Source organism: Vanellus vanellus (genome assembly GCF_965231255.1).
Source record: "Vanellus vanellus genome assembly, chromosome: 6".
NCBI lineage: Eukaryota > Metazoa > Chordata > Aves > Charadriiformes > Charadriidae > Vanellus > Vanellus vanellus.
In genome coordinates this window covers 10,254,843-10,274,281 of record NC_138911.1, presented here as the reverse complement: position 1 = coordinate 10,274,281, position 19,439 = coordinate 10,254,843, and the positions used below count along the sequence as shown (strand labels likewise).

Sequence of the window (19,439 nt, the reverse complement as noted above, 5' to 3'; positions counted from 1 at the left end):
CATTTACAAAGCCAAATCATCCACTAGGAAGAAATTGCTAAGTACTCAGTTGGGGCCATAACCCACCCTGTCACAATTTAGACACAGAATTTACTAGTAAAGTAATTCTGCTTCCAGTTCTAGCATGGGTCAGAAAAGTAACTCCCTTACCTAGCTTGCTAGCTAGGCAGCATCTTGACATGGAGAAAGAGTTAAGCAACATACACAGGAGAAATCAAAGGATACCACAGACGAAAAAGTAATTACTTTAAAGTGCACTGATTTGCTACTGCAAGGACAGGACACTACTGCGACCATGTAAGTATTTAACATAACCAATCTCAAACTGTATCAGCATCCACAGATAACTTTAAATATTCACAGAGATCGCCTTTCAAAAGCATATGTATCAGTTAGGTAAAAGAGATTCACATCATTACAGTATTTTTCTAGGGCACTCTGCTTAAGATGAAATTCAGAAAAGCAGTTGCATCTATTTCGCTCTACACATATTATTCTCAATCAGGATCACAACATCTGATGCTTATCTTCTTTCATCCAACAAACCTTTTATGCACATAAATGAGGATTAGTTCCGTAAACAATCAAAAAATTGAGAAAGAGTACTGGGCCCCAGCATACCAACTCTGCAATATCCAGTCTTTTATAGGCTGACTTGTTTTGCCAGGGCTGCGCAGGTAAGAAAAGACAGCCTCATTCAGTATCAGCTCCCCTAGGTGAAACCATATCCTTCCTATGTTCAGCGGCTCCATTAGCCACTTTGCAGCAAGATGGTGGGACACTGGTGCGGAGAGCATCCCCCTAGCTAACTCATCCTCTTCTCAGAGCGCTGCAAAGCAGAACACCCATGGGACTAGCTCTATGTACAATTTAGATACTATCCACAATACCTCCCACCTTCCATGCTTTGATTTTGTTTCTTTTTTACAATCACATCCACAATCAGACACCTCACTGAGCAGTACCAACTGGAGATCAGAATCATCAGGACACACGTCCATCTCCCTTGCTTTCTTTGAAGTTTTTAGTCTGTGCTCGTCTTCGACAGAGAACACTGTTAACCCATATGAGGTTCTGAAGAACCACTGCTCAAACAACATGCCCAGACTTTTGAGCACAAACCGACAGCTGCTACAGTTGTGGCAATGTGGGAGAGTTCAGAAACACTTCTGCTACTGCCTTGTAATTCTTTTCTCTTTTGCCTCACATTAGAAATGGGAATGAGAAATACTGCATCCACACAGACTTCCCTCAGGGCAAATTTGACGCTACAGAAATGGCAGAAATCCTCATGTCAGTGAAGGATAAGAGGTCTATGGAGCAGAAACAGATGAACTCCAGCTGCAATATATGCCTTTACAGTTGTTTCTAGCTTTGAGGTAGAAAAGGTTTCTCATGTTTGAGATTCTTTCACAGCATGAAAATTTATTAACACTAACATACTATATCTTGAATTTGATACAGGTGAGACAACACACCAAATTCCCCAGTGGGAGTCACTGGCTTACTGACTCAACTTTCTTTGAAATTGCAAGTAACTATGCACCAGATATTTAATTCAGAAGTGTCCACACAAGAGCGACAAAAGACTTCCCAACAGCTTATCGCAAACTTCAGATCCTCAGTATGAAAAAGCAAAAAAAAAAATCACAAAACTTATCCCATGCTAGAAAAGAAAACGTAGGAGAGAAGAAGGGCTGTTAAATTGTTAAGTTGAAATGGACAATTACTCCCGCAGTCTCCTGATAGTGACAGAAGGTCTCTTTTGTATACGTTCTGGTGGAGCAGGCATCTGGGTTGCCATTAATCACTTGATAATGCTGCTCTCTCATACCTTGCTACAATAAGAAACCACATTTCCAAAATTTCCTAAAGCTTCTCAGGTAAGAGAAAAGCTCCCGCCGATAAGATTTCAAAAACCTTCATAGCATCACTGCAGCAAAAGTAGAACATTATTCCACAAAAAAAGGAGTTAAAATAACAAAGCCAAGAGTGAAACTGTCCATTTACAAGCAGCTATTCTCCCGGCCCTTGTGTTATATATATAAATAAATGACACTAAATTTAGCATGTGCTTTTGAAGAGACAGAGACAAGTGGCATTCAGTGTGAAATTAATACCTTTGAGAGGAGGTTAGAGACACTTGATAAGCTCTTTGCTGCTAACTAAAACCAAAACTAAACCACAGCTGCACAAGATAAAATGAAACGAATCTGACACATTAAAACTTGCTCATATTTAGAAGGATATGTTAGTTTGTTTTGTTTCCCCCCAACCCAACCAGAGAAATAATTCTACAGATAAATTCTATGTGACTGGAAACAGCTGCTGTGAAATAAGCCGACACAAAACCAGAGTATAGAGCAAACATGTTTTAGCTGAATTATTCTGCAGTGTCACATTTAGTTTCAAACTTTTTAAAACCCATTATTATATTTAGAAATTGCAGGGTCAGCTATGCAATATAATTAACAGGCTGTTTAAAATGGTTTGACTTCTGGATGCTTCTAACACATGCACTAGGGTGAAAACTGAGGACTACTATTTCTGATAGTAGCAAATCTATAAAATCACTGTTCTGCTCACCTCTGTCAATCCTAAACCCAGACCTGAAAGCAGCAATTGGCCAGTCTATAAGAAAGGCTCTAGCTCTATCACCTACAGCTTTGTTCCTCTTCTGTAAAAATACCAACTGCAATTTCATTTGAGGCATTACGCATTGTACGAGCATGTTGTAGCCGCCACGACATTCAGAGATACAATACCAGCAAAATTAGCTTCGTTCAGTCACTGTCAGTTTGGAGAACTGTCTCACTTGAAGCAATTAGCTTACCACAACACAACTGTGCATAAACAAGAGCAAACTAAATGTAGACTGTTGGAGTACATAAGAGTGGTTTATTGACTAGAAAGATGTAGTCAGGCAGTGGAAGCGTGGAGTTCAGGAAGACACTCAAAGATATTACCAAATTTAAGCAGCAGCTGTAGTCTAATATTATAAAGAAAATTTATTAATAAATTTCATTCTGATGTTTGAAATTGTACTGAAAATTAGTAAAATTTACAGTAAAAGGAGCTGAAATAGGGTTAAAGCATTAGAATTCAAGTAAGCATCCAGTTTGACTGAAAGCAACCCCTGTTTATCTTGACAAATTGGATTAACGCTTATTCAGGACATTCTGAAATAATTTTAAAAACGGCCTAATGAGCAAACTAAAAATGTTGTTTAATTCCCACAGCTTTACTTACAACACCCATTTTCCTTGCTCTGTATACACAGGTTTGCGACTTTCAACAGGCCAGAAATCTAATCACATCTCGTGCTAGTTAATAATTCAAGGCATACTTAACACAATGATTCTCAATTTTTCCATCAGATTAGAATCCCTTTCCATCTCAGCAGGAACGTTTCCTATCACTTAGCAATACAACAAAGGCTTCCAGGCCAGTAAAGCTCAACTTTTCCATCCGCGGGGGCCACACACCTTGTTGCTGTGGCAGAAGAATTTCACAGGTCCCAGCCTCACCCCCATCACAGGCTCCGACCTACTGGCTGCTTAAAAGTCCTGTCAACGCAAACGCACTCAAAAGTGTTGTTGCGTTCCAGGAGTCAGTCTGATTGTGCGTGTCCTGCAATAATTTAAACAAGCTCGTCCTGGTATTGGACGTGTAATGGGAAGTGCTGAAGGATTCTCGGGGAGATGGCTGTTAGGAGCAGGCTGCCATCTGCAGCAATTAGGCGCTCCACAGACCCGTTTAGATCTTCAGGTAGTATGAGACCGCTTAGGCCTTCTGCACACAAGACACCGATGATTCTGGGTGAAAGAGCATGAGAAGGCCACAGGTGGTAAAAACAGCAGCTGGTGCCTCTCCGGCTTGCAACCTCTGCCAGAAATTGCTCTCTTTAAACTATCTTTTAATCTCTAAAGAAAACTTCAGAGGAAAAATAAGTCAAAATGCAAACACACCCCAAACATATTATGTCACTGCAGGTAAATTACTTATGTATAGTTATCCAATATTCCACTAGCAACATTATAGAGAGCAAACAGTTTTCTAACACTGCCTGCATTTCAAATTCTCCCAAGTCAATGTGGAACATAAAGTCTTTTTTCAGTCAGCAATGTATGAATCTTGGACCTAGTCATCTTCCCTTGCCAAGTAATCTTCTCCTGCTAGTTGGTCCCCTCACAAGACCACTGAGTAGGGCAACACATAGCAATTTGTACGAATTACTGTCTTCCGTAATCGCTTTCCTTCTCAGCTGCCACCTGCTGCTCACTACCGTGAAATGAACATTGTTCATATGATTCCTTATTTCATACTCTCTTTCTTAACCAATATGGTAAAAAGCAAAGCTTCTTTGATGTCCAGAACTCTCCACATCTGAAGGGGAGTAAAGGTTAGAATCTCCCCCAACGCACATCATGTTTTGGGGCACTTTTTATGACATAACCAAAAAGGGAAAGGCTTATTTAAGGAAAATGCCTTGCCCATTGCTTTTCCCTCCCAAGTGCCATGAATGCATTAAAATCACCAAGGGTGATCACCTAAGTGTTTGTAGCATCCATGATACTGCTGAGCTGACAGTCTTCTGTCATAAACGAGGAAATAGAAGAGCTCTGGTTGGCCTCAAATGGCCATGCCAGGCCAGCTCCTGTGGAAAGGAAAGGGTTACATCAACGCCAATTGTAATGTATGCTTCTGGAAGGGATTTTGTGCCTTGATTAAAGCCAAACAGCAACCTTTGAAGTATAATGAGAGAGAGGAAAAGAAACCACATCCCAAAAATGCATGATCATATTCCTCATTGAATTCACAGGATCAATGATACGGACTGTGCTGTAAGCATGGAAAATGCTATTGCATGCTGGTTTCGGTCAAAAGCTCAGGTGTATGACAGCATACCATAGACACATCACAGGAAAAAAAAAAAAAGAGAACAAGCTAATGAAAGAAGCTCACCTCAGCTTTGTTCTGTTTCTCTTCATATTCACTCTGTTCCTTTTCCATACCAACCAGCTTAATCTTCAGGTCTGAAACTTCAGCCATTAGATCTAATTTCTGAGTCTCCAGTGATGTTCGACTTAGCAACTCCTGAAAGCAAAGCAGAACATTTTCTCCAGTTATTTATTTGAACACTGACAGAATGCTATGTGATTTACTGGCCGACCCATAGAAAAGCCTCTACCCCAATGTTTAACGCTTTCAATACGAAAGCAAAGTGATTCTCTTCTTCAAAAGTCACGCTTGCTACTGCTTTACAATGCAAAAAATGCAGCAAGATAGATTTGATGTAAACATTTACTGCAGGCAGGAAAAGTAACTAAAAATAAATAAATAATGGGAGCGATTGGCAAATTCATATGAAAGCAAATTCCTCTACCTCTCTTCACGGCATGTATACTTTGAACTGTGTGTTTCTCAAGTTCTGCAGCTATTTTCATCTAAACTTTCTCCTGTGTTAATCACTAAAGCACCAAGTCCTCCTTCCTATTTCAAGAAAATGTGTGGCGAAGTTAATCCTTGGGCAAGACATGAAATCAGAAAACAATACTAAGGCTGAAGAACCACAAACCTAGATAATGCCATAGGGACCTTCACATGACACATTACTAAACAGTTGGCTACTTCCTAAAATACTCATTAGACAAAGCTACATTTTAGTATTACAATGAACTATTTTAGAACTTCTTATCATGTGATTTTTAATAAAGGATGTATGACAGAATGAGCAACCTAACCAAAACAGAGTACCAAAGACAAGCAACATTCCTGCAGTCATGCTAATACTACTTAAAAGTTTACACGACATAGTACTTGTTAACTTTTGAAGGCTACACACTGTGGAGGGCACAGCACTGAATGCAAAGTGGTACGCCCTAACTGGAATCTAAAAGAGAATGTCTAAACTGAGTAACAGTGTGAATGAGAAACAGTTGGCCATGACTTCTGCTCGTGTGCCCTGAGTTTGTTTTTCAGATTGCAGAGAAAGGCAGACTTTGGACAGAGTGGTATCACTGTGTTTGGAAAGTGTTCAGTATTCACACTTTCATTGCATCTTTCAGTTTTCAAGAAAGCCAAAGAAAAAAACCCTTCCAAAACAGAGCATATTGCCTGTATAAAATGCTTCTGTTGGCCTTCATTTTCAGAGAGAATAAAAATCCATTCAGGAGTTTAAGCCTTACTAAAAAAATCAATACCTAATTTTCCATGTGCCTAATTAATATTTGGAAATGAACGTAGGTTTCTAAACGGTTAAAGAAATTTATTGTAATTCATAACTCACATTGGTATTTTGATCATGTGAAACGCACTGAGGAATCACAGCAGATTCTGCTTTGAATTACATGGAAGCAACTTAAGTGAAGTTGGCATAGTTATTCTGGATCTACACTGCTGTTAGAGAGTGATCAGAAACTGCCCTGTCCACCACCCTTTTCTCATCTCTTCCCTCTTCCACAAACTGTACAGCATGTTGTAGACTATGGCTTGGAGCCAAGGAAGCCTCAAAGGTTATTTTAAAAATTATGCAGTTAAAGTTTATTTGGAACCCAAATCTGCTCTATATGTAAATTGCTTTAGTCTGGTGGGGAATACTGCCCAAATTAAAAATAGTACTAAACTTGCATCTGCATTGCAACACCAATTATCTAAGCCACCCACTATTCCCAGTGCCATGCCCATTTCTGCTGACATTGACAATGATATTTGTGTAGGGATGGGAAAATAAACAGAAATGTAGCATCATGGTTTGTTTTTTGTTTTGGGTTTTTTTGTTTGTTTTTGTTGGTTTTTTTTTTTCCTCTGAATGAAATAAATCAAGCACTAATCAGGAAAAGATAGTGCACTGACTTTTTTTTTATTGAGAAACTCAAAGAGCCTAATGAAATCCCAGTAGTAGCTGCTTTCTACAAAGGTGATTACAAATTACAGTTATAATTACAAATAACTCCTCTGTCTTCCAGAAAAACACTAATTTGCACAAGTTCCAGAAGCACATTCCAGTCTAGACTGGAACAGACTCTGTACAGCTGTTAACACACCAGACTTTTGTAGATTAAGACATAGCTATAAATGAGAACTTTGATATGAAATAAGGCCACTGAACATCAAAAAGTCCCACAGGATGAGGTGTCTTTGGCCACATAGACAGACTCTATTCACTGTTGAACTGAAACAACATTTAGAATTTTTTTTTTTTTTTTGACCCTGACATGGTGTTCCATGATACGATAGGAAGATTTCTTAATAAGGCAAGGAAACATGGCATCCCTCTAGAGACTTTTACAAAAGATCTGTCCTTTCAGTGCATCATCTGGCACTACTCCTTACTTTTTCTATAGACTCCCAAATTACACGTAGTTATGCAATGGAGAGTAACACCTCACTCCTCTCATTCTGAGTTCAGTAGCTCCATCTGAACAGTAAGGTGCTAACTGGTATAAGTAAGCATGAAGCCAGCTGATGGTTGGGGTTTTTTTTTAATCAACTCAAACAAAATTTTACAGTTTGCTCTGAAGCTGAAGAACCCGATCCTCGGCTAGTGTAAGCTGGCGTAAAACTCTTGTCTTAAAATAGACAAAATAGCTAACTACCCCTAGTTTGTTTTCAATGGAGCTACACTGATTTAAAACAGCTGACAATTTCTCTTGCATCTAGAGTCTAACTTTTGCTTTGAAAGAAAGCGCCGTTTAAAGTAAATGTACCCTCTTGAAATGGTAACATCTGGAAGCAATTATTTTCATCTTCAAGCAGATGCTCACAGTGAACAGCTCATTAAGAATGTGACCCATTTTGTTACAGAGAAATTATAGTGTATTTCAGTGGTATGATGCAACTTGAATTCAGCCAGAATAAATATGCAATTGTAAGAAAAGAAAACACAAATTTATGTTATTGGTTTTAAAGCAAAAAAGATAATGTAATGTAAGACAGGCAAAATGGTAATTTGTGCTGTAGCAGTTTTAGGAGGATCTTAAAGAGCTGAAGTATAGAACAGAAATAGAACATATTCTAGGGAATCTTATTTATAAACAAGATACTTGTTTTTAATTTTAAAATGTACTATAATTTAATTTCTCAAAGTTTTTTTTTTTGAAACTCAGCTTTCAACTTTAAAAATTAAGAAAAAAAGCTATTTTAAAGTAGATTACAAAGATGAGTCATGCAGAAGCTACAATATGCACGTAGCAGACAGATAAATGAACAGCAAACTATTTCCAAACACAATTGTATTTTTAAAACTCACACTGTATACTTTTTAAGTATTTAATCATGTTTTCAATAATCCCTATGAAACTGAAGCACATGCTGTATATCTCACTTTCACATTTTGTTGTCTTGGAAATACATAATTCTTATAAAGCTGCTTATAAAATTAAACATGAGAGAAAATAGCTTAGAAAGAGGACACTACACTATTCTAGGCTGTCAGCTGCAAGCACGGAAAGTTCCAGGATATCAAGCGCTCCACAAAAGAGAAGCGACAATCATGCCATACACTGATTGAGAAACCGTAAGTAAGATTTTAGGCAAGCGGGGGGGGGGGGAGGGGGAGGGGGAGAGGGAACCCAAAGATCCCATTTTGCACTTGTGCGCTATACAAAACAAAACATTCAAAAAATTTCAGACTTTTCACCCTTATTAAAATAGTTGAGAGAGACAGACAGACCAACCAAGCTACCTACCTGGTAAGCAAAATCCAGCAAGAGCCACCACTAATGAGGACTGCACTTTTCAAGTGCTGTGTGTCAGCTGTGGTAGAAATAAGATATTTGCTTAACTGAAAACACAGCTGAGAGCAATGTACATGTGTAATCAGCATGAAATGGTGCAAGTCAGTAGCAGAGAGTGAATTACAGCCCTCCACAATTCATCATTTGCCCATTATATAGTTAAGCAATGGAAAGGACAGAACTTCCCATTGCATTGCCAATTTGAACAGCCCTTTGCATACGCCTGACGAGCAGATTCGTGCCTACATTAAATGTAAAGTAACAAAGCAGTGTAATGCTCACCTGTATAGATAAGCTGCACAACTTGAGAGCACACTCTGAAAACCTTATGCCTCACAACCAGAACAGCACAGACCACGCTTCAGAATCCGAAACACTAAGCTAGCTGCTGGCAAGAAGTTACTGCATGCTATAAACAAGTGCTGAAATTCGTCTAAGATCAGATAACTCAGGCAATTGAAAGTTGAAAGAATGATCCTTGCCGGCCAGCAAAGTTCCTGAGAAGCAAACAGATACACACCAGATTTATACTCTGCAACCAAGACAGGATTCTGGCTCCCCTGAGTATAAGATAACTGCAAATCCAGAACAGGTACACACTAAACTGCATTGGATTCAAGTTCCTGCTCTCATACAGCTCCTCCCTGCATTCTTTTAATCCACTGGTTGTTAATGGATTCTCCATTGTGCCTCACAAAGGGCACTGTCTGGCACACTCTCCCCTGCTCCTTGCACCCAGGCAGAAGTTGGCCATAAACTGACACAAGAAACAGAAATTCACTTGTTTGCATTCAGGCATTTCAGCTTCTGTATGTATTTTTAAGACAGAAAGAATCCTAAGGCCAAGCACTTTGTATTTTGCAAGAGAATGTACTTGATAGAAGACACAATCATGTTTGCACAATGCAACCGTCTGACAAGAGTCCCCTGGATTGCTTCTTGTAATACACGTCAGGAATAATTTGGAAGGCAGAAACACACAGTCAAACTATATCTAGGATTTGGTACAGGGCAGGTACAGGAAAGTTACTGCCACACAGACCAGCATTTTGATGGGAAAAGCAAACCGTACACTGTTACACTTCATGCCACAGAGCTTCAATGGGAACTAGTATCTGTTAAATAAATCAAATGGAGCACTGGAATAGCAAAGAGGTAACTAACTAGTCTTACTCATGATCATTACCATAACAAATGCACTTAAAAGAACTGTGGAGGTGAAATCTGTATGTGCAGAAAATTCACTTTTCAAACTGACTTAACACAGCTGTCAGGATTGACAGCATAGATTCCACAGCACCGATGTGTTTACATTATGCATGGCTGCTACTTTGTTATGGGACAATTTAGGCTACTTTATAGAGCAAGAAATACTTTTGCTTTCCAATTCTATCCTACATTTTCACACAGTGAAAGAAAAGTTGATAGGATGTTGCCCCAAAGCTAACATAGCAGATGTTCAAGACCCTCTCTTCTCTTAAAAAGGTATTTCTTTCTTAAAATCCAATGGAAGAAAGTACTTAGAAATGCCACAAAGTAACTTAGAAGACAACACATACACATCATTGTTCTCTAAAGTTGGCTGAAATTTTGTATTTTAAAAGCAGCTGATATACTGGAAATGGACTGCCACAGCATAAATTGTTTCCACAGGATAATTCTAGGAGATGTTTGCTGTTTTTTTTATTTCAAGACTTATTCATTACAATGTGCTAAGCATGGCAGGTAACTACTCACACAGGCTGGCATTTCCATATCCTTTACACATTCGATGGCAAGAAAGAGATACTACTGGAAGGCAATTCAGTGAGACCAAACTGGTGTTTTGCTCCCAGTCATGCTCCGGAAAATTTTCTCTTAACACTTACAATGAAGGATGACCAGGGAAATATGTTTCTTGGCCCAAACCGGAACCACACTTAAGGACCAATTTAAAGTTTTCCCATTGACTTTCATGAGTTGTTAAGACCTACTTTGTTTTAAAGAAAGAAAATGCAAACACCTTCAAGGTGAAAAATGCTTTTTCTTGATTAGAGTCTGTCGTGGAACAAGTATTCCTACAACAGCAAATGTTCAGTTTGACACCGTAAGCATCACATCCCATGAAAACACATGCATTATCTGTAGCTGCGGACACCAGAGCATCTCTGCATGTTACACAGGGTTCTCCTGTTTCTCAAACGCTGCTGCATATTTTCTTTGGCTGTGGTTTCATAAACAGCTAAGTCAAATGTATATCTCACTGTTGCCCTTATGCCATGCCTTGATCTTTTCTGTGACCTGTTTCAACTCACTAACCCAGCAGAAAAGCATCCCTTTCTTATTAAACCCCAAGTTAGTTTTCTTCCAGTCACGGAGGAAAAAGTCTGACGAGCATGACAGTATTTTAGTATAAAATAAGTTGCAGAAGCACAGGGTCAGGAACAGGGAGAAGGGTTAAAGAAGAATGAGGCCTTCTCCTTTTTGTAGCAGTAACCTTTAGATTGGCTCAACTAATTTCTTGAGAGTTCACATTTTGTCCTCTTAAAGTGATGAAGAATCACAATTTTCTGCAAAGCAGCAGCAGTATCTGTTGCTACTATTCCACATTCAAAATGTCCATCCTAAATGCTGAATAGCCACTTCATGTAATTTGTATAAAGTTTATTTTTGCTGCTGTTTCACAAGTGTTTCCATGATCACTTTGTAGCAGGGTTCAAAACAACTGTGCCTAAATCATAAGCCAGCAGGATTTTAGCCAGTAACCCCACCCTGACGAAGTGGACAAGTCTCTGCTAGCATAGATTCAGCAAAAGCTATTTTGCAGGGTAGCATTACCTACCCTTTCTGTTTGGAACTACCAGATATCGTCTTTAAATTATCTTAACAAAGTGCACGTGTTCTGCTTTTATGGTAGCATTTTGGGCACAGAATTAAGAGTCACTTTTCTTATAGTTCCCAAAATGAAAAAGACAGGGCTTATCCTGCACTCAGGTATGTGGTTTCCCAGATAAGTAAATAATATGGTTATTCATATCGTAGTTAGCTTAGTTCTACTAATATACATTAAAGACCTTTCAAGCTAGGGCAATTACCTTTATTGTTCCATTTTCCATTTAGAAGAAGCAGTGGACTTAAGTTCACAAAGGTAAAAATCAGTGGAGTTCAATATATCGTAAATAAGCAAACAGAACCATGAAATAAAATTGGATTTACATGCACCTCAGGAAGATAATAGAAGTCTTTTTAAAAAGCAAGAATATTTATATAGGTACATAGAGCTACATGATTTTTTTCTTATTAGAAATAAGTTTACTATAAAAATAAATAAATACTGTCTCAAAAGACCCACTAAATAGTTTGACTGGAAAAACTCAGTGACAACACTAGTACTTTCATCTCTTTGCACTTGTACAGGACACTGGCAACTGCTGGCTGAGAAGATCTGAACACAACTCTCCCCCAAATCTGATGGATCCATCAGTCTACTGAGGCCTCTGAGGCCAGATAGTCACTCTACTTTTGACAAATTAACTGCAAGGACTGTTGGCCACAGAGCTTACATGAATGTCCTAATCATGACATTATCAGGTCATTCCCTTCTCTCCAAATCTCAACTCATTCCCTGTAGTGGGTAATCTTTTCAACAAGATGAACTGAGAAAAGAATCTTCAAAATAAATTATAGACAAATAGAGCACTCTGCCGAGCCATAATAAATGTATAATTTCTCTGACTTGAGATTTGGAGAGATCTAACTTGGGTTTCCCATATCTCACGGCCTATTGGAGCGTGTAATCCATGTGAGAAAGACACCACAACTACTGTTCCCTCATCATCCTCTAGTATCTCACTTAATTTACTCTTCTTACTGTTCACAAAACTACAATGTTAACTCAACATAATTTTTTCTCATTCCAGTGAGAAAATAAATTTTACGTATCTCAGTTCCACACTGAATTTATTTTTTAATTTTGGTTCAGGTATTTTGGTACATCACTCAGAGTAAAATTAAAGTACTAAGCATATGGCTGTATCTGTGCAAAGTTCAAATGGACAAACTCATAGGATTAAAATGAAACTCAAATCTTTACCAAGTTGTGGCCTAGATAACTCCTTCTCTTAAAAAAAAAAAAACCAAACACAACCAAACTTGAGCTATCATATATGCGGTAAACGTGAGAGATCAGTCACTTAGAAATTTAGCAATCAACAAGCAAGTCTGTCAGTATTTCTGTAAGTTATGTTCAAATGCAAGATCTCAAAACTATGATACATAACAATCAAAAAATTTGAGCTTATTGCTATTTAATATGCATACAGGAAAGAAAATAAACATAAATCACTCCCATTTAGCAACAATTACAGACACTCAAAGTGATCTCAAAATTTAGATTTAAGGTTTATATGAAACATTTTTGGAGATTCTCTGACTTCCTTAGCATTAGTACAGACTTCTGTAGCTTATCACTGTAGGCTCAGCTTTGTAAGCAATTTGTGCATGTGCCTAATGCCAAACAGGTAGATTCAAATCTTTTCACTGAAATAGCAATGTATGTGCATTATTCTATTCTATTCTATTCTATTCTTTTAAATTGGGCTTTAAATTTGGTTTCCTCCCAAGACTATCAGAGCAGAAAATTTTAAGTCAAAGAAACAATAAAAAGTTTTAGCAGAAGAACAACTATCTAGTTTTAGATTGAAACACAAAATTTTTATACTCTATTGTGAATGCCTTCCTGAAGTTTGAAAACAGGTTTTCATAACTTAAATAGTTACTGTTCTTTAAATTTCCCTTCAGATTTCATTGAAAAACTAAATGCACTTGTAATTAGCATTTTCAAAAACGTCCCTTCCAAACATTAAGTATGAGAATAAAACTTTTCCCAGCTGGAAGAATTTTGGCCTGCAAAAGTTGTGCGAGACCAAGTTTGGAGAATTATAACTTAAAAAGGTTTATTTATCTTACTGAAACTGCTACTATTTACATACATATGTCCACGGATCCTTATGATAGTAAAATAAGTTTATATACATAGATTCAACTGTAATTTATAAGTTTATATAGATTAACACAACCATAATTTAAAGCTATGAATAGCTTATAGACAGACTTGTATATTTCTCATCGACTAAAATAGGAAATTTATAACGCAACATTCTGGGTGGGGAGAAAAAATAAGTTCATCAAGAACAGTATCTATCCTGCAAATTTACGGTGTAGATTTTAAGGGTTATTTACAGTTTCAAATCTATTTATGAGATCTGTGCACTGTACTACCAGTGGATGACCTACATCTGTAATAACAGAAAATTGCACTGGGAAAGTTCTTTTGCATCGACAGACCTGCCAGCTCTGCAGTAACACATGAAATGTAAGGTATTTAATTTACCATTGTTCTGCTCCCTCAAAATACAAAATATAACATGGGAGAGAAAAAGCTATATCACATAGCCTGAAACTGTCAATTGAAATAAAGAAAAATGTTTTATATACTAATTTTATTTCAAAAATACAGGGAAAGCTCCTAAATTAAGCAAAAATGGTAATAGAACCAAACTTGATACAGTAATTCATTTCAACTTACTACCTGTTCAGTTTCAAAGCCATGCAAAACCAGAAGATATTTAAATAAAACCTCTTAACTCTAACTCCTACATATAAAAAATACATTTAACCTGTCTAACCAGTTACTCAACCGTGTCCAAATTTAGTTCATCAGCACAGTACAAATAAGACACAATAGTTTCATTTTACATGCTGCCACGTACAGTGTTATGCAACCAGCCAGTAAAACATTTCTGCAACAGGAAAACAAAGAAACCATTTATTGGAAAAAAAAGTGCAAAGCAGCAAGAGAACAATAAAAAGACACATTCTTTTCCTGCTTTATCTTGTTGCCAAAGGCACTCACACATGCAGACAAGCTGACCAGATATGTTCGCCCCTCTGTTAGAGAAGATTATGCAAGAAGCTTTCCAATACAGATTTTACCTGTTGGAGCATTTCTTCTGTAGCATTCAGTTTCAACTGATGCCCCTCAAGACAGATTTCTAAGTCCCGGATTTTCTCTCCTTGAGCTTCCACCTGGTCTGTAAGAACACTCACCTGTAATTTGAGAAGAGAAGCACAATGCTACTGAACTGACTGTAAATAAGTTTCAATTACCTTATACAATTAACATCCAAATGTACATTTTAACAGCAAGTTCTCTTTTAAAATCCTCAATGGTTTAATATTCTTATGCACTGCAACAACTTGCTCTATCAAGGTAGAGGATTTTTCAGTCGTACTTATATTTTGCTTCAACCCCCGCCCTCTGAACCCCCCGCCTCTCCCAATTATTTTGTTGTAATATAAAAAAGAAAGAGCATTTCTAGAAGAGATGGAAGACTACCTATAGGTAGCCTGAGTCACGCAGAAGTCTGAAAAATTGGAAAGCACCAAACAAGAACATAGGATACTGAAAATATTTTAAGTGGTTTTGGAGCATGCATTGCCATTTCAGGTTACGTTGGCATTTCACTCCCTAAAACAGATGAAGAATAAAACTGTTCGTTCAGAAACCAACCAATTACTTCACTTCTTACAAGAACAGAAAATCAGCTTACCTATCAATAAAGTGTTCTGAAGTTATAAAGAATGCAATGAGTAAAAGGCATGTTTTAGCAGCAGCAATGTTCTATTCCAAGAAAAATTCCCAGGCTTTGCAAGCCAAAACATGAAAGCAACAGAAGTGAGATACAGACAATGAATCCCAGGAAAAGAAACAATAAGCAATACTGGTAAAAAAATGTGGGAATGGTGGTACAGACCAGTAAGTGTGTAATAAGAAAAGACCAGCAGCCTAACTCAAAGCTTGCAAAGCTGAAAAAACTACACTCAGGATAATGTTAGAAAGATGGGAAAAATACCCAGTGTTAATTCCTGTGTTAAGCAGCACATACACTCTGTACATTCATTTTTACTATTTATTTATATAAAAGCCTTGATTGTACTAGAAAAATATTGTCTCAAACAAAAAAGCATCTTTAGGTGTTTAAACTCCAGTTTGAATGAAATGTGTTAACAAAAACTTATCTGTGCTGTCACGTGCAACCCTGCGGCACCTTTATTAAAAAAAAAAAAAAAAAAAAAAAAAGAAAAAAGTACAGTATGGGGAAGTGAAACTTTTGAGATGTACCCGCTATGCTGCATTTCTAAAACCCAATCAATGAATAACTTGAGTTCACTTCAGGGAAGGTGCAGAGGGAGTGCCTAGGTGATCCGTATTTGTTTTACCTGCAAACATGACAAGCATGCCTGGGGAAGGAACATAGAAAAAGAAAAAAAAAAAAAAAAAAAAGGACGACAGTTCTATTTTTTCGCCTTTAAAGTAGTTGGCTCTAGGGTACAGCACAGATGAATGCAGGATGAGACATTGAGACATGATAGGAAGGAGCGGGTGGAGGCAGATGGCAGGGGGACACATCCAACCTGGGGCAGGGGGAGAACTCCCTGAGAGGAAGTCTATTGCTTATGTAGATTTTTGTTTTGCTCCCATTAGATGAATGATGGCACACAAAAATCCCCTGTGAAGTCAGAAAGCAGGAAGAAACAAACTGAATCCTCTCTTTCAGTATGATGCAAGTTTCAGAAAAACAAAACAAGCTCTACTTAAAGGGTCGGATTAGGTTCCAACCAGCATTGTTACCTGTAAGGAAAACTGTGTGTTAAATATGACCTGCAAAGGAATTTAGTAAAACAGCAGCTTTAGAAGCATGTGTTGTCTGTTCCAGTAGTTAGGCTGAGAGGCATATTAGCCACTTTGAGCTCATATTTTCCCCTCTGTTCAGGATCACATCTGCCAGACTCTTCAGGGAATCAGTAGGCTGCACGCAGAACATAACCCCAGCATATGCTATGCTGGCAAGTCCATCTTGCTTTAGCAGTGCAACACCCACAAGAGTAATTATATTATATTTTCTGTAAGTACCTATAGAAGTGAGGCATAGTGAACAATTCGCTAAAAATCAAGTGGTATAAGGTTTAAAAACATGTTTATGGAAAACAAACAAACAAACAAACCAAACACCTAAAGAAGTACATTAGCTCCTATACACAGTCACGGAGCTATAAGAAAGTATCCCAGATATTTGCTGTAACATTTCCAGCCTCCACTACAGCCTGAACAGTGGAGGCAGGTTTCACGGTGCACTGTTTGACTCAGCCTTGGTCGACTGAGATAGCGGCTTTGGCCTCCTAATTGTTGCTCCACTTATGAGTTGCTCATGAGTGCAAGTGAACTGTGTGAGAAATGAATGTACTGTGTGAAAAGTTGTTTCCTATTATTAATAGAGTCAAGATGTTACAGTTAATAAGCACTTGATTAATAAAAGGTGTTCTAATAAATATCAGTTGTGATGCTGTCTCCCCTGACCTGATTCCCTCTCAGAAAAAAAGGGAATTTGCAGCACACAGTTAAACACTTGAATTCCATCCAGAAGTTTGTTTTTCGTTCAGGATTTTTTTTCCTTAAATTCGGTAATAGCAATTTTAGTTTACCAGTAACGAAAAAATCCAACCAAGCCTAAGCTTATGTCTCACAAACCAGTTATTGTTTATTTAACAACAGCAGTGAGAGTTCTGCTCAGTAAATTAACACAAGTGTGAACAGAACATACAGGATAAGACATGCTTACAGAAACTATTACCTGAAAGTAGCGAGAACACCTACCCAGTATAGTTAAGTTTTGTTTGATATATATGCTTATAATATGCTTTTGTAAGCATAAAGAGAAAGAATATGCAAAGACCATTTAAAGAATCTTCAGCTTCAGTTTAAAAAAGCATGTACTGTACAGTTCAGTAACAGTGAAAATATCCAGAAAAAATAATTTGTTTTTTGTACAACATGTGTTTTCTGCAGGAGGAAAACTTACATGGGACAGCAGATCTTTTTGAAAAAGGCTTGGTAAACTGAGAAATGGGAATCCTGGAAGAGCTTAGGCATGCATTTTACTGTCAAATTTTCCTTTTCCCCCTTAACCTCCCCCTTAAGCTTTTTGATGACATAAACCAATTTCAGTACAGTGCACAAGCAGGAAAAATATCAGTTCTATCTACCTGCCAGTCTTCCAGGTCATTAAGAATGGTTCCATGCAGAACCTAGAAAAATCAACTGATAAAACCTAGCAAACCTAGAATGAGAACCACTACCACAGCATTACCTTGGGATGCCACAGCACTATTTTTAAGTTTGTTTTCTTCCTTTGTTGTAATTCTTCCTCTTACTGCTGTTACTGCCACCACCTTTACCAAGTTAGCCCACCATGAAATCAATCAGATGGATTATACAAGTTATAAATTAAATCCCGATTAAATATCAGTTACACTTGGTGACCTGCTAACATTTAACAGAAAATACTCTGTCACTTCAGCTTCTATTCACTGAATATCAACTACGTAGACAATGTTCTCTTTAACACATACCTGCAGTATGAGCGACTCTTTATCACCTTCTAATCGTGCCAATCTTTCTTGATAAGTTTCATTATTAGATGAATGATGATTCACCTGTGACTGGGGGGAAAAAAAAAAAGGTGTTATGAGACTTTTTAGTTAATATTAAAATTTCAAGCAGTAGTTAATAAAAATTTGTATCTATTGAGTGGTTGTTTCAGTACAAAAAACATGCAAAATGTGTCTACAAAGCAAAACTGTTTATTTTATATGCATTAAATCTTTTGAATGTACCTTTCTTTATCTGGATTTTGAATATTTTCTCATTTCTAGCAAATCAAGAATGGTATAGGAATAGATTTGATATTTTCTAGCAAATTATAATTTCATTGGGAAATGCCATCTTATCAAGACAAAAAAAATTAATTTGAAATATCTGGTCTCAACAGCCTTTTGCCAAAGTCAAGGAGTCTTGGTGTTTATTTTTAAATGGTAAAAATTGCCATATGTATTATACTGTTCATTGAAATTACTGAAAGAAAAGTATAAATTTTTTGTTAGCAATAAATAAATTATTTAAATTATCAAATTCTTATCTAAATTATCAAATTCTTATCAGGAACTACTGTAGCTATGTAATCCCTTATGGGGAGCAAGACCTTCTAAAACATGGCCTGTTCCTAAGTATTATGTCCCATTTCCTATGAATATTAATGCTCGGGGGAAACATCACAATTAAAAAATAAAAATCTGCAGATTCATTTTAAAAAGTTTAGAAGAGTCCCATAGCTTCATCCTGCACATTAAAACATTTTGTAACTCTGGGAATGGAGCTGTTTGCTTAGAGCACCGAAAGTAACATGAGCCCTTAGCCGTTCATTTCCCAGCTCCATTGCAGGCAATGCATTTCTGCCAGGGAATAAAACACTCTGCCTGGCTTTTCAGCTACCACGGGAACCAGCTTCACCAAATTCCCCTCTACACTAGTCTGCAGCTGACTACTCATTTAGTTACTTGTACAATGGCACCAATATAATTATAATCTTCCTCCCCATCTGCCCTTTCTTTTTCAGCTGAACATTTCTGAATAGGATTTTTTTAGAAAGTATTAAGTATATTCATGGCTTCTTGATCTCCACTGAGATCTAGAGGTCTGAATGTAAAACAGATGATCAAAATAAACATGGTGCTAATTCATGCAAATCAAGAAATCAAATATTTATCCAACCAAAAGACGCTTTTCAAGTGCTGAACTGGATACAAGCATGGCATCTTTATAAG

The 19,439-nt window shown here is 37.4% G+C and overlaps 1 protein-coding gene across 1 annotated transcript in view; it reads right to left on the bottom strand.

Annotated features, from left to right (window-relative positions):
- PPFIBP2 (PPFIA binding protein 2) overlaps window positions 1-19,439 on the bottom strand; it is a 109,772-nt gene that overhangs the window by 31,558 nt on the left and 58,775 nt on the right. The window contains exons 4-6 of the mRNA XM_082485931.1: window positions 18,189-18,278; window positions 14,712-14,825; window positions 4,966-5,097 (exon numbers count right to left, since the gene is read on the bottom strand). Of these exons, the coding sequence (XP_082342057.1) occupies window positions 4,966-5,097; window positions 14,712-14,825; window positions 18,189-18,278 (336 nt within the window). The remainder of the gene's footprint in view (window positions 1-4,965; window positions 5,098-14,711; window positions 14,826-18,188; window positions 18,279-19,439) is intronic.